General features: G+C 41.8%; 1 protein-coding gene across 2 annotated transcripts in view; it reads right to left on the bottom strand.

Annotated features, from left to right (window-relative positions):
• Positions 1–8,996: 8,996 nt before the first annotated feature.
• Positions 8,997–15,611, bottom strand: part of TAF1 (TATA-box binding protein associated factor 1) — a 78,864-nt gene continuing 72,249 nt past the window's right edge. The window contains exon 38 of one of the 2 annotated variants that reach the window (XM_074324340.1): positions 8,997–9,156. In XM_074324340.1, the coding sequence (XP_074180441.1) occupies positions 9,120–9,156 (37 nt within the window). In that variant the 3' untranslated portion in view covers positions 8,997–9,119. Of the gene's footprint in view, positions 9,157–11,260; positions 11,381–15,611 lie in introns of those variants that run through there. The other variant, XM_074324341.1, reaches the window with a different exon arrangement.

Raw genomic sequence — 15,611 nt, 5'->3', positions numbered from 1 at the left:
GAAATTGTGAAGCATTAAGAAAAATATTAAAACCCTATCAGATATATGGAAGTCTTCTTGCCTACCATACATACTTTTAAAAAAGATTTTTCTTTTTAATTTAGCTGTCTTGTGCATCTATAGTAGATGGCAGGCATAGTCAGAGGGCCACTGTACATTAATGACAACTGTCGAAATGACTTCTCTGTATTTCTAGAAGCATTTACACATTCTATTTGTGAAAGCATAGCATACAGAGGTCTCTGGACTGTTTGGGACCCCACTGCATCCTATATACACAGAATGTTCCCCACGTATTCCTCATGTGATGCCGTGTGCATAAGATCTAGCTATTTAGTGTCAAGTTAGGATTATTCTGATTATAGTCTAAATGCTTTAAAATTTCCATTTTGTGTTGTTTTGGAGGGCAAATGTTAATCCTGGTCTATTCAGAAAGCCAGTTTTTGATGTGCCTTGGTGTATCTATAATGAGATAAAATCCTTTAAAGAAATACATTGTTATAATGTGATCTGAAATTGTTAGTTTCTGATAATGTAGTGATAAAAATAAAAGCATTTGTCAAGAAATTATATTTGTAAACAGAAAGAAAGGGGTATTGCAATATTTTCTGCTTTTGTAGAGAGTGATAGCTATTTGACATGGGTAGCAAACATAATGTTAAAGGTTAACTGTATGATACACAGTCTGGTTAAAAATGGAAGGGGAAAAAGAGAAAACTTCATCCTCGAGTTTGGTCTAAGTACATTATGATTATATTTTAGGATTCTATGGAATGGTGACTTAAATGACATATGGAAAAACCTGCACTTGATTTTTAAATATGTGCTTCTAAAAATGTGAGCTCAAAACAAAAAAGGAAAACAGGAAAGTTGTGTTTGTTTGCCATAGTAAATGGATCCAATTCTTTTTTGGTCAAATGTTTCATCACAAACTATGGTGGCCAAAGAATTTGGAAAATCTCTCTCTCTCTCTCTCTCTCTCTCTCTCTCTCTCTCTCTCTCTCTCTCTCTCAGAAAAAGTGCTCTCTTTCGACTTGCTGCAATAATCTGAAATTTTAGAAGGTCAAAATATTTATCACAGTAGATGCTAGAACTGAAAATAGTGTTTAAGGAAACCAGTTACACAGGGCAACCATCTTGCTCTTGAAGAAAATCATTTGCCAAAAGGCTAAATCATTGGCCCGTGTGAAATAAACTAGAAAGTACACATTATAACTTCTGAACCTGTACTGTTGAAACAGGGTAAGTGTTACTAAAATCTTAAATAGGTTATGTCCAATGTCTCTGCTAATGCTACAAGTCTAAACATTTTTTTAAAATGCCTTCAGAAATGGCAATTTTAATTATTGTACATTTCATGTTATATGAGAGATGTTGCTTTGTGAGTGATTCAAAATATAATATATAATATGTAAATATATAATATATAAATAAATATACATATAGCCAAAAATGTATACACATTTTGAGAGGAAAATCTGTTAAAATTGTAATATTCAGTATGTACCAATAACAAAAGATGAATACAAATCACGTTTGACTTCTGCAATTACAAGAGGTGCTCAAAGTGGTTACCGTCAGCGTCCAGACACTGGTTTTTGTGTGTGTGTGTGTTTTTAAGGAGGGCGCAGCTCACAGTGGCCCATATGGGGATCGAACCGGCAACCTTGGTGTTATTGGCACCACGCTCTAAACCAACTGAGCTAACCTGCCACTCCAAGACACTTCTGATTAAGGCAAACTACTGCTTGTGCAATGTTGACCAAAGTGTCCACTTGTATACGTTTTTCTGGCATCCCCAGTATATTAAGTCTTAATGGCTCACCATCAAATGTGAATTCTTAATCTGAAAATCAAATCATACTACCAACAATAGACAATTTTGTTAAATAGTCTAATAAGGAACAACTGCCAGTCCCATACATAACTTTAAAATTTCTAAAATAAAGTGGTACATTAGCAATCACAAATTTAGTTGCTTTTAATATTTTTTTAATTCTGTAAAGAAAGTTTTTTGTAAACATCCTTTTTATTACTCAATCATGACATGGCAAAATGTGCAGTTGCTATTTCTGAAAACTGTTACAAATTCTACATCTAGAGATGACGAAAAATTCTTATAGAATTTTGTAAGTATACATGTTGGATTAAGGAAATTTTATAGCCATTTTGAAGTGTCATTAAATTAATACTTCCAATCCAGACTGCTGTAGTTTATACTTTTCTGTATGTTTCAAGGCAGGTGTGTACCATTTGTACTTAGAACCCTACAGAATGAATCATCCCAAGTCCATTGGTTGTAATATGTGGTTTGGTTTATAAACAAATGAGAGTAATGTCTTGTACCTTTCTGGAAATTGTATAAGAATTTACGTATCTGCTTCTAGATACAGTGTATAAGTAAAAATTCACACACACACACACACACTTATTTTCTCAGTTTCCATGGATCAGGAATCCGGGCACAGGTTAACGGGGCCGTCTGTTCCAGGTCTCACAGGCTAGAATGAAGGTGTTATGTAGGCTACAGGCTCCGAGGCTCAGGGCCTCTTCCAAACTCAAGCGCTTATGGTAGGAATTAGTTCCTGGAGGTCTTGGACTGAGGTTCCCACTATCCTTCATGGCAGTCAGCTCTATCCTTGCCTCATGGGCCCATCCATCTTCAAAGTCAGCAATGGAGAGTCTTTTTCACATCAAATTCCTCTCATACTTCGAATCTCACCAGAAAGAGCTCAGTCCCTCCCATTCTTTAAAAATTTTTGATAAAAAAAACCGTACATGGGGCCGGCCTGGTGGCTCAGGCGGTTAGCGCTCCATGCTCCTAACTCCGAAGGCTGCCAGTTCGATTCCCACATGGGCCAGTGGGCTCTCAACCACAAGGTTGCCGGTTCGAGTCCCACAAGGCATAGTGGGCTGCACCCCCTGCAACTAGCAACGGCAACTGGACCTGGAGCTGGGCTGCGCCTTCCACAACTAAGACTGAAAGGACAACAACTTGACTTGGAAAAAAGGCCTGGAAGTACACACTGTTCCCCAATTAAGTCCTGTTCCCCTTCTCCAATAAAATCTTAAAAAGAAAAACACATGAAAGTCACCATCTTAACCATTTTTAAGCGCATAATTCAGCAGTGTTAAGTATATGCACAGTGTTGTGCAACAACTCTCCAGAACTTTCTCATCTTGCAAAAGTGAAACTCTGTGTTCATTACACATGTCTCCACCTCCAACCACTGCTAACCACCGTTCTACTTTCTGTTTCTATAAGTATGACTACTTTAGATACCTCCTATCAATGGACTTATACATATTTGTCCTTTCATGAAGGAAGAAACCATTCCCTTTTGAGAGCTCACCTCATTAGGTCAGCTTGCCTAGGAAAATCTCTATTTCTTAAAGTTAGTTGATTTGGGGCCTTAACTACATCTGCACCATCCCTTCACAGCAGCGCCTAGATTAGATTTTGACCAAACAGCTGGGAGATGTGTGTCTATTGGGGGGCAGGGGGGTGGCAAGAATCTTAGGGGCCATGTTAGAATTGCCTACCACAAATGGCAGAGTAACCTGAACAAGGAGGGAGAGAATGCTAACTGGTGCCTGTCAGTTTCACACACTGAGTTCAACTTTCATATACCATATGAGCCCTTTCAATTTGCCACATGTGTACCTCCAGTCAAGAGGGCACTGAAAAAGAATGAAACAGACTGATCCCATATTGTTCCAGATATCAAATTCTTGCCTCCGATAAAGTGGACGATTTGGGCGAGGGAAACAAAAGCAAGTAAGAAAAATCATCCAAGACCAAAAGTCTTCGGTCATTGCATCCCCTGCCCCACGCAGTGGGCGGGCAACGTGGAGATACTGTGATGACAATCTTATTCTCAAAGGTCCTCCCGGCCACTTCTGGGGTGAAGAGCTGGGCCATCAAAGCATACATTGAAAGGATGAACCTACCAGGCTGAAAACAGGTGAAAGGGTATAGGGGCAGCAAGAACACATGTGACATCCAAACAGCTCTGGAATTCATCTTCCGCCTGCGTAGTCAGTGCCACTCCCCTGGGACTGGCCTGACTGATTGCAACAGCCCTCCAAGTGCTTTCTAGCCCTACCTCACTCTAATTTTCCACATGCCACCTTAGAACATCGAAACTACAAATCAGAATTAAGGCAATACTCTGTTTAAAACTTCCCATGGCTGTTTCACAGACCAACCATGCTTTTTCCCAATCTTTTCTATCTAGAATGGCCATCTACCCAATGCCAGTCTGCCTAGAAAATTCTTACATATCCTTCACACTCCTCAAGTAAAGATACTGGAACCAGTCCATGATTTCAAACCTAGTTCCTGGCGCTCATACTAGGGGCCTCATTGTCCATGGAGATTATACCCAACAACCTCTCAGAGTCTTGACTCGCAATTACCTTGTCCGTTACCCTTCAGCCACCCACACACCCCCCCCCAAAAAAAAACCTTGAACTTTATTGTGGCTCAGAACTGCTCACCTCTAGCATTTATCCCTCCACTATTCCATTTTGACCACAAGCTCCTCTCCTACCTGCTCCCTCAGGCCCTCACCCACTTGACATGCGTTTTGTTTAACCTTATACAGACCCCTTTAGTCCTTTGAGCCCTCCATTTTCTCCCAGTCTGTCAGCCCCTCCTGGCCTCTTTTCCTTCCCTTCCCAACCTTTCTTAACCCCATGCTCAATCACCTGAACCACTCTGCCCTTTGCATTCCTGTCTGCCAAACCAGCCACACAAACCTCTCATCTTGGGTTGGCACTATGAAGCACCCTTCTCCCCTCCTTCACCTGGGTATTTGTACTTGCTACAGAAAATCCACAAAACCACATAAATTAGTGCCACTATAAATCCATGGTCTTCAGCCTCGGCTGAATCTCTTCTACAAAGAACATTACACTCACACCCATCCTTATCTCCATTCCGTCTTCCTGTTCAAGGTCCACCTATCCACCTGTGCCCTGAGTGCCATCTATTTCATTCTCTTTCAGAACCCTGATCCATCAATTATCCTTCCTCTCTGATTTCAATCTGCAGTGCCTTTTCCTCAGCCTTACAAAACTCTCCCTTACGAAGAAGTACAAATTGGTAATTACAAAATAGTTCCAGGGATGTAAAGTACAGCACAGGGAATACAGTCAGTCACACTGTAGTAACTACGAGTGAAACAGGTTCTAGATTTATTAGGGGGATCACTTCCTTAATCATACAATGTAACCACCGTGCTGTTCACCTGAAAACTAATAATACTGAATGTCAATTGTAACTGAAAAATAATCAATGCTCACTTCAAAACAAACAAACAAAAAATCTAACATTGTACCCACCAAACAACAAAAAAAACAAAACAAACAAAAAACTCTCCCCTGCCCTGATCTTCATCAGGTGCCAGTTTCTCTCCTTACCTTCTCAGCTTCTCCCAATAGTAGTCTCTATTTGCTCTCTACTTCCTCAAATCCATTCATGCCTCAACCTACTGAAAAATGTTTCCATTGAAGTTTCTTTTGGCAAAAGTCACCAAAAGACTTCTCTATGTATTTGACACTGCTGATAATTGCCTCCCCCTCGAAACGTTCTTGTTCCTAGGTTTCTATCACGTTGAATTAATTCAGTTTCTTGGTTATTCTGTACTTCACTGACCATTCCTGTTTGTTCTCTCTCTTTTTTAAATCTCTTCCTCCTTCCATCACTTAAATGTCAATGTTCCCCAATCTTTTGTCAAAAACTGTGAAGGGACTGAGATATTACCCCACTTGCACAGTTATGTACTTTATACGCGTGAATACTAAAGAAACACAAGTGAATTAAAATATAAGCTAAATTTAAAAAAAGAAACACAAGGTCCCTGGATCAGGGAAAAACGTTTTTTATTAATTCAACCAGATCAATGATCAGAGCAGTCTCCCACGTTGGGTCCCACACCCAGACCCACAGGTGACAAAATGAAAACTTATGGAAATCTTCTATGTGAGTGGCAGGTTTCAGTCACAGGTTGAGGGATGGAGAACAATGGATTTTCTGCATTTCTCTCTGAGGGCAGGACAGCCATCCTGCTGCCTTCAGAAAGGAGAGAGAAAGTCCTGAGCTCCTCGAACAGAATGAAAAGGATCCTTGTCTTTACACTGCCTTTGTAATGTTAACACGTCTTTCCAGGGGCCAGATAAGCTCTGCATCTTCAGCTTTTACAGCCCCGGGAAGTCTCCAAGGTCTGGGCCTCATCCCTTTTGAAGTCCTAATACCTACGGATATAGCTGCAGTCTTCCTGGCACCTTGGGACTTTCACCTGGGGACTTAGTCCTGGCTGTAACCATTCGGATTGCTTGGGAAGATAAGTTATGTTATCCACTTGGATCACAGCAGTTAACCAGACAAATGGCTAGAGATATCACTGTCATGGTATGTGAAAAGTGAAATGCGTCTGGGGGAAGTGAAATCAAACATTGCCTGTCTATATGTACATCCTGGGTCTCAGGCGGCTAGGGCTTTTCACACGGTGCCGAGAAACCCAGGCAGGGAAGGCTTATTTGCCACACGTGGACTCGAGCTTCAGTCTTCTCCTGGCTCTTGCCTTCTCTGCGTTAGTCGAGTGCATCAGCCTCAGTCAGACCTGTGGCTGCCCTCCTCATGTGCTATGAACGATATCGCTGACAACTCCTTGATTCTGACCCTTCCTCTTTATCCCAATTACCACTTCCCTGCTTCAGACCCTTGGAATTTTTCATCCGGACTGCTGCAACAGCCTCCTAATTATTAGTCTGCCTGCGTCCAGTCGTGCCCCCTTCCAATCCTAGCCTCCACGCTGTTAACTAGCGGGACTTCTCTGAAATACAAGGCTGACTGTGTCTTTCATTTGCTTTAAACCTCATTTCTTGCCACTTCCTATTTTGAAAAATTTTGCTATTACAACATGGAACCACGTGTAATTACTCCGTGTGCACGCGCACGTGCATGCGCACGAGTGCACGCACACACACACACACACACACACACACACACTTCTATCCTTTGGTTCCATGCCTCTGCTTGTGCTGGTCCCTCTGACTAACATGACTTTTCTCCTCCTTCACTTGGCCACTTCCTGCATATTTTCCAAACATCCCCAGGCTATGATGGTGACTCCTGTCCTCATCGCCTTAGTTTCATCAGACCTTGCACATACATTTATCACTGTGCGTGTCACAAGGTGCTGCCATTGCCTACTCATGTTATCTGCCTCCCCCACCTAAATCGTGAGCTCTCTGAGGGGCAAATAAAAGCTCCTCAATGGCATTTAGTATGCACACAATGTTTGATCACTGATTCATAAACTCACTACCAATTCAAATAGCACGTCTCTGAAAATTTCTTTAAGCCTGCCCATCCTCCCATCTCCTGGACATCTCCTAAAGCAGCTAGTGGTTCCATCCTCTACACGCTTTGTACACTCCTTTTCCTAACTGAGGTAAAATTCACATAACATAAAATTTATGTGGGGGCACCCACCCCACCCACTTTCCCCTTCACATACAGTTTCCCAGTTAGGAACATACAGTTTCCCATTTTAAAATATACAATTCGGCAGCACATAGTATATTCGCAATATTGTGTAACCATCACCTCTATCTAGTTCCCTAACATTTATATCACTCCAGTGGGAAACTCCACATACAGTAAGCAGTCACTTCCCACTCCTCCCCTCCCCCTAGCATCCGGCAACCACTAATCTGCTTTCTGTCTCTATGGATTTATCTATTCTGGACATCTAATAAAAATGAAATCATACAATATGTGACCTTTCGTGTTTGTCTTTTTCACATGGCATATTGTTTTCAAGGTTGAGCCATGTTAGAGTGTGTATCAGTATTGCATTCCTTTTTAGGGTTGAGTAAAATTCCATTGTATGGATAGACCACATTTGTTTATCTGTTCATCCATTCATGAACATTTCAGTTGTTTCCACTTTTTGGCTATTGGGAACAGTGCTGTGAACATTTATACAGAAGTTTTAGGTCGAATACCTGTTTTCAATTCTTTTGGGCCTATCCGTAGGAGTGGAATTACCAGATCATATAGTAATTCTATCTTTTTAAAGCTTTTTGTGGAATCATGAAACTGCTTTTCCACAGTTTCAATTTTATGTTCCCACCAGCAATGCATGAGGGTTCCCATTTCCCCATATCCTCACCAACACTTATTGTCCTTTAAAAATATATACATATATATAGCCATACTAGTGGGTGTGAGGTGGTAGCTGACGGTGGTTTTGATTTGTATTTCCCTGATGTTGAGCACCTTTCCATACGTCTGTTGGCCATTTGCATGTCTTCTTGGGAGAAATGTCTATTGGAGTCCTTTGTTCATTTGTTTCAGTACACTTAATGTTTTAGTAGAGTTTGAGACTTACGGAATTGGGCAGACATTACAAAGAAGTCTATATACTGCACCCACCCCACCCACTTTCCCCTTCACATACAGTTTCCCAGTTAGGAACATCTTGCAATAGTGTGGCACGTGTGTTACAATTAATGAACCACTATTAACACAGTTATAATCTAATAGCTTATGGTTTACATTAGGGGGTCACTGTTTGTGTTGCACACTCTGTGGGCATGGACAAATGTATAATGACATGTACCCACCATTACAGTATCACGGAATAGTTTCACCGCCCTACAAATCCTGTGCTCCACCTCTTCAACCTTCCCCTCCTTCTCCCCCTGAAACTCTGGGAGCCAATGGTCTTTTTATTGTCTCCATATGTAAGCTTTCTTTTTAGAGCAGTTTTATATTTGCAGGACAACTAAGAAGATAATAGAGTTGCCACAGACCCCACACCAGTTCCCCCACTATTAATACCTTACGTTGGCCAAGGTACAGGCATTCCAGCTAATGGACCGACACTGTGCACCATTATTAGCCAAAGCCCATACTTGCCCCTGACTTCCTTGGTTCTTACCTCTGTCCTTTTTCTGTTCCAGGATCCCATCCAGGACACCACAGTACAGGTAGTTATCATGCCTCCTTGGGCTCTTCTTGGCTGTCACGCTTTCGCAGACTTTCCTTGTTTTTGATGACCTTGACAGTCCTGAGGAGTGCTGGTCAGGTATTTGTAGACTGGGCATCAGTGGGATTTGTCTGATGTTTTTCTCATGGTTAGACTGGGATTATGGATTTTAGGGAGGAAGAGCATACAGGTAAAGTGCCATTTTCGTTGCATCCTAGTACGATACATACTATCAACATGCCATCTCAGTGCTGATGCTAACTGTGATCACCTGACTGAGCGGCATGTGCCTCTCCACTACGAAGTCATTCTCTGTCCCCCTTTCACACTGCCCTCTCTGGAAAGAAGTCACTGTGCACACCCAACGTGGGGACGGCTGAGGGCACCAACCCGTGCCCGGTTCACTCGCACATTCCCACGCTGGCTCAAGCCTGCTGCCCAGTAACAAATCATGCCAGGCTCACCACCTGGTCTGAGTCCCAGGGCTGTTGCAGGGCAGGCTGGGCCTCCTTACCCTGTGCTGACCTTCGCCCCCAGGACCCACGCCTGGCCTCTACTGACTCCTAAAAAAATCAAAATCAAATGAGCTTCCTTCCTCCTTGCTTAAAAAAGAAAAAGAAAAAAAAGAAATTGAGAGTAATGCTCCACCTCCTGGAGGGAAGAGTAGCTAAATAAATTATTTGGCATTCTTCTGCATGGGAGATTTGTCTCTTGCATTTATTTATCTATTTAGTCAATCAATCACTTATTTATGGCGCCACAGACATTATTTTATACTTTGCCCACTCTCATTTTTATGCTCATTTTTACCCTTTATTTTAATGCAATCAACAGCAGTCCTGCATCGACCAACCAACTCACCAATAATAATCAGGCGGTTCACTTGACAACCTAGCACATGGTGCCTGACACTGGGGACTATTTCCTGGGACCTTAAGAATGTTTTCCTTCTTATCAGAGGCAATGATGGCTCTCTGTAAGTATTTATGATCTTTCCCCCAAGGTACAGATAACAGGGATTTATTGCAAGAAATAGGCTTACATAGTTGTGGGGCTGGCTAGGCAAGTCCAAAATCCATAGGGCAGTCTGTGAGGAAGGGCAGGATGAATCTTCTGTTCACAGGAGGAATTTCTTCTTTGTCAGGGAAGCCTCAGCTCTGCTCTTAAGGGCTTTCACCTGACTGAGTCAGGCCCACCCAGATCATCTGGAATAATCTCCCTCACTTAAAGTCAACTGGTTATGGACTTTAATGACATCTACAAATACCTACACAGGAACACCAAGATCAGTTAGTTAATAATGGAACTATAGCCTAGCCAAGGGGACACATCGGACAACTGGCACAAAGGAGGAGAAAGAGGGGAGAGGAGGAGGAGACAACGGAGAAGGGAAAGGAAAATAAGGAGGGGATAAGAGGAGAAAGAGGAAAAGGAGAAAGAGGTGTAGGAAAAAGAGAAACGGGACAAGGAAGATGCCAGGAGGTCGGCAGAGGGTTTCCATAGCTGAGGTTATGATGAGAAGTAGGATGTGAAAAGAAAAACAAGATGAACTAGATGCTTTACACCACATACAAAGCACTCTCTGCGAAGGATTTATACAGAGCGACTAGACAAGACGTTTTATCGTAAATGCACAGGAGAAGAGGGGGATTCTGTAAGTGGGAACAAAAAGAAGTGGGGACAGTTGCCCTGACAGCAGCAGCAGATCCTCCTTGTGGCCAATCAAAAATCAGCGCCACAGTCTTTGACCTAGAAGTTCTGCTTCAAAGGATGTATTCTGTATTCATTTCTTCTATATATGGTCTACAAACACATTTGAAATAACACAGGTACAAAAAAATTGAAAAATACTGAAATAACACAGGTCCTGAAACACTGCTTGCAAGATTGAAAACTTGCGAGTAACCTAAAAGTTTAGCGGTAGGAAATGGATTAAATGAACTATGGTACAGCCATACGGTCCCCAAAATAATGAGCAGCTTTATATGGCCTGACTTGGGAAGATCTCCAGGATACGCTGCTACGTGAAAAAAGCAAAGTGCAAAGCAGTGGGCAGCTCATGCTACAATCGGTGAGGTATTTCCCAAGGAATATAGATACATGTTGATAAATACATCAGGTATTTCTGGAAGATGAGACCAGAAACTGATAGCTGTGGTTGCCTCTAGGGAGGGGAGGTGAGAAGTGAACTGGGGGACAGAGGAGAGAGGAAAACTTACTCTTTACTACATACTTTTCTGTAGATTTGAATGTTCGCACTATACAAAGTTAAATACCGTATGTGTTGACAGGGGATGAGGTGCTGTCTTCCCAAGCTTGCTGACCGCCATCTGCCCCGGGTGCCTCATACAGGGCTGAGTGGCACTTCTACAAGTAACCTGCAAAGAAAGCACTTCTTCGGGACGATGCCTGGGCAGGGCTGAAGACCTCGGGAGCACAGGGGGCATTTCCATTTCTTCACCCAACTGAAAGCAGGGGTTGTGGAAGAGCAGGGACTATCCAAGCACGGAGTGGTGAATGCAGAGCCATTTGATAGTGTCAGAGAAAATACTTCGGCCCTTTGGGTCATGACTTATGATTTTAGAATGAGAGCGTTTTGCCACAGAGAGAGCATATTTCATAAGGGCTATAGGGATTATTTACTTGGAGACATCCTAACCCAACTCTATGGATTTTAAACAGAAAACAAAGAGTTAGAAATATGTTCAAGTGAAACTAAAGTTGATTGTAATGGAGCACCTGAAGAATGGCATTGAAGAAAGAAGGACGATACAGCAGTCCCCCCTTATCCCAGGGGTCACGTTCCAAGACTCCCAGTGGATGCCTGAAACCGCGGACAGTACCGAACTCTATATAGACTGTTTTTTTCCTATACATACGTACCTAAAATAAAGTTTAATTTATAAATTAGGCATGGCAAGAGATTAACAACAGTAACTAACAATAAAATAGAACAGTTATAACAATATACTGTAATAAAAGTTGTGTGAATGTGATCTCTCTGATGATCAACCTCATACATAACGGAGACGGCTACTAAGACGGCTACATGACTAATGGGTAGGGAACGTATACAGCATGGAGATGCTGGACAAAGGGACGACTCATATCCCAGGTGGGACAGGCTTGAGATTTCATCACGCTCCTCAGAATGGCGCCCAATTTCAAATTTATGAATTGTTTCTTTCTGTAAGTTTCCATTTCATATTTTCAAACTACAGGGAACTGCAACGGCGCAAAGCAAAGCTGCAGATAAGGGGGCCTACTACAGAATGCCTGGTTGTTCCGGCTGTTTGCTCTTCTCAGAGCCCTTTCCACTATGCTCTATGAGAAACCAACTACCCACACCCCGGTTTTCTTCACTGAACTTGCCCTTCCAGCCCTTGCCTTAACTGAATGGGGGCTCTCTCCTGAGACACCTACTTTCCTGCAGCCCTCTCCAGGAGAAGACGGCTTCTTCTCTCACACTCTGACGACCACACACAGGGAGGACTGTGGATGAGCGAAGCTTTCTCCTTTCTCCCTGCTGCCAAGTCCACCACTTACGGGTAAACAATTTCTGTCCCTTTAAGGCTCATGACATCTGGCTCTGTAACTGTCTCTGCAACCTTAAAACTATCATCCCAGCCTTCTTATTCAGTAAGAATTTTGGAATCTAGCTTTCAGTTTTCCTTTCTACCCCATGTCCTGTCATCTGCTAAAAGACTCCAGAAGTAACTAGATGACTCTTTGACTCCTGGCTTCACAATTTCTTCACTTTCTCAATTGCCTTCAAGAAAATATCCCGATTCCTCAGCATGACAGTGTCCTGCAAATATAATCACTGGTCTACTCTATTTCCTGACATGGCTTCGGCTATGTCAGAAAAATACTTTCCAGGTCTCCAAAGCCACTGCTAATTTATTCTTCCAGGCCCTCTGCCTGTTCTCATCCTCCTAGGTAGTGCCCATCCCACCCCCACCTACTGTGCCTGTTAAGCATCCATATGAGTGACTCATTTAACCATCTAGCTTTCCATTTCCTGTTCCGCCTTCACTCCAGGAACTTGTTTTCCATTCCATTTTAGCCTCTACTCTCAGAACCACATGTTGGGTTTCTAAATTACCCAGAAAAACATGACGTCTGAGATCTCAAACCCCAGTGTCAGAAAAAACCAGAGGGGACTTCCACTTGTGGCCAGCCAGCATTGAAGAATTTATCCTCCTACCTGAAAAAACAACAAATGGACAGACTATATGGAACAACAGTTTTCGGGTATTCAACATCAGGCAGCACATGGTAAGAAAGAAGAGAAACAAACAACATGAGTCTTACGATTGCCCTAGCCTATGTCTGGAGAAATTCTAAGCCACAGTGCAGAGTGGTGAAATCCAGGCAGAGCCCAGCAGGCTCTCTGAGCTGAGAAGAGAGAGTTGGCAGCCCAAGGAGGCCAAGGTAGCTCAAGTTCACAGAAGAGCACTGGAGAGTAAAGAGCTGCACAAACAGAAAGTTCTGGAGATATTCAGAGGATGTCCCTTGAGACTTCAGCTGAGTACTGGGTAGTGAATACATGTAAAGAAACTACCTAAAGCTGGAAAGACCCACCTGAAAGGATTAGAGGGAAAAATACTCAGAGCTCACACAGGAACCAGATAGTTTGTGTTCCCACCAGCCACGGGAGAAAACTTCGTAATTCGCAAGACACTAGGTAGAATACTGAGAATGGTTTTGCCTCCTTAGTGGAGCAAAATTAGGGGGGAAACTAAAAGGCTGCTTTGATTCTGGCTTTCAAAATAGCTTTAAAAACAAGCCTCAAAAAGATCAAATTGTTTCCAAGTAACTTAACTTCCCAGAACAAAGCTTAAGCACATTTATAATAGTACAAAAATATCCAACACCCATAGTGAAGGTAAAATTCACAATGTCAGGCATCCAATAAAATATTAAAGGGCATGTAAAGAAGTAGGAAAGTGTGACCCATAATGAGGAGCAAAAATCAATCAATACAAAGACAAATCCTTCCAAATTTGATGAAAGTTATCCCAATGAATTGCACTCCACAAAGATAAGCAAACCAAACCCAAAGCTGGGGAAGGAAGGAAGGGAGGGAAGGAGGGAGGGACCGAAGGAGGGAAGAATGAATGAAGAAAGGAAGGTTGGTCAGAGGAGGTAAACTAAACAGAGAACAGAAAAACAATGCAGATTCCATATAACCAAAAGTTGCTTCTTTGAAAATATCAACAAAATTGACAAACCTTTAGCTAGACTAAGAAAAAAAAAGAGAGAGAGGAGACTCAAACTACTAAAATCAGAAATGAAAGAGGGTACTTTACTACAGACTTTCCAGAAATAAAAAGGATTATAAGAGACTACTATGAAACTGTATGCGAACAAATTAGATAACCTAGATGAAATAGACAAATTCCTAGAAACACGCAAACTACCCAAACTAAGTCAAGAAAAAATAGAAAACCTGACTACCCAAGTAAGGAGACTGAATCAGGAATCAAAACGTCTCAACACAGAAAAGCCCAGGGCCATATGCTTCAGTAGTGAATTCTACCAAACATTTAAAGAATTAACACCAACCCTTCTCAGACTCTGAAAAAATTGAAGAGTAAGGGAATGCTTCCTAACTCATTCTATGAAGCCAGTATCACTCTGACACCAAAGCCAGACAAACACACTACAAGAAAACTACAGATCAATATCCCTTATGAATATAAATGCAGAAACTGCAACAAAATAATTGAAAACAAAATTCAGATGCATATGAAAAGGAGTATACACCCTGGCTAGGTGGGATTTATCCCAGGAATGCAAGAGTAGTTCAACACATGAAAACCAATCAATGTAGAACACCACATTAAAGGAATGAAGGAAAAAGACACATGTCAATTGATGCAAAAAGAGCATTTGGCAAACTCTTAACACCTTTTCACGAAAAACAACAACAACAACACTCAATGACTTAGGATAGAAGTGAAATTCGTCAACATGATAAATGCGGTATTTGAAGTACCCACCGCTAACATCACACTCAGTGGTGAAAGACTAAAAGCTTTTTCCGTAAGATCTGGAACAAGGCGAGGATGTCCACTCTCACCACATCTATTTAACCCAGGGAGTTCTAAACAGAGCAATTAGGCAAGAAGTACAAGGCATTCAAGTGGACAGGAAAAAAATAAAACCATCTCCATTCACAAAGATGACATGATTTTATACAGAGGGGAAAAAAACCCCTAAAGAATCCCCGTTCAAATCTGGAGGACATCATGCTAAGGGAAACAAGCCAGTCACCAATGGACAAATACTGTAAGAATCCACTCATATGGGGTACTTAGAGCAGGTAAATTCATAGAGACAGAAGGTAAAATGGTGGTTACTAGGAACTGGGGGCAGGGGAAAACGGGGAGTTACTGCTTAATGGGTACAGACTTTCTATTTTGAATGGTAAAGGGTATTATTGGAAATAGTGGTGATGGTTGCACAAGATTGTGTAATTTGTGCCAGTGAACTGTACATTTAAAATTGGTTAAAATGGCAAACTTTATATTATATATATATATATGTATATATATATATATATATATATATATATATATATATATATATACACACACACACTAT

Source organism: Rhinolophus sinicus, chromosome X (assembly GCF_036562045.2).
Source record: "Rhinolophus sinicus isolate RSC01 chromosome X, ASM3656204v1, whole genome shotgun sequence".
NCBI lineage: Eukaryota > Metazoa > Chordata > Mammalia > Chiroptera > Rhinolophidae > Rhinolophus > Rhinolophus sinicus.
Note: the sequence above shows the minus strand (reverse complement) of the source record. Positions and strands in the feature narration are given on the sequence as shown.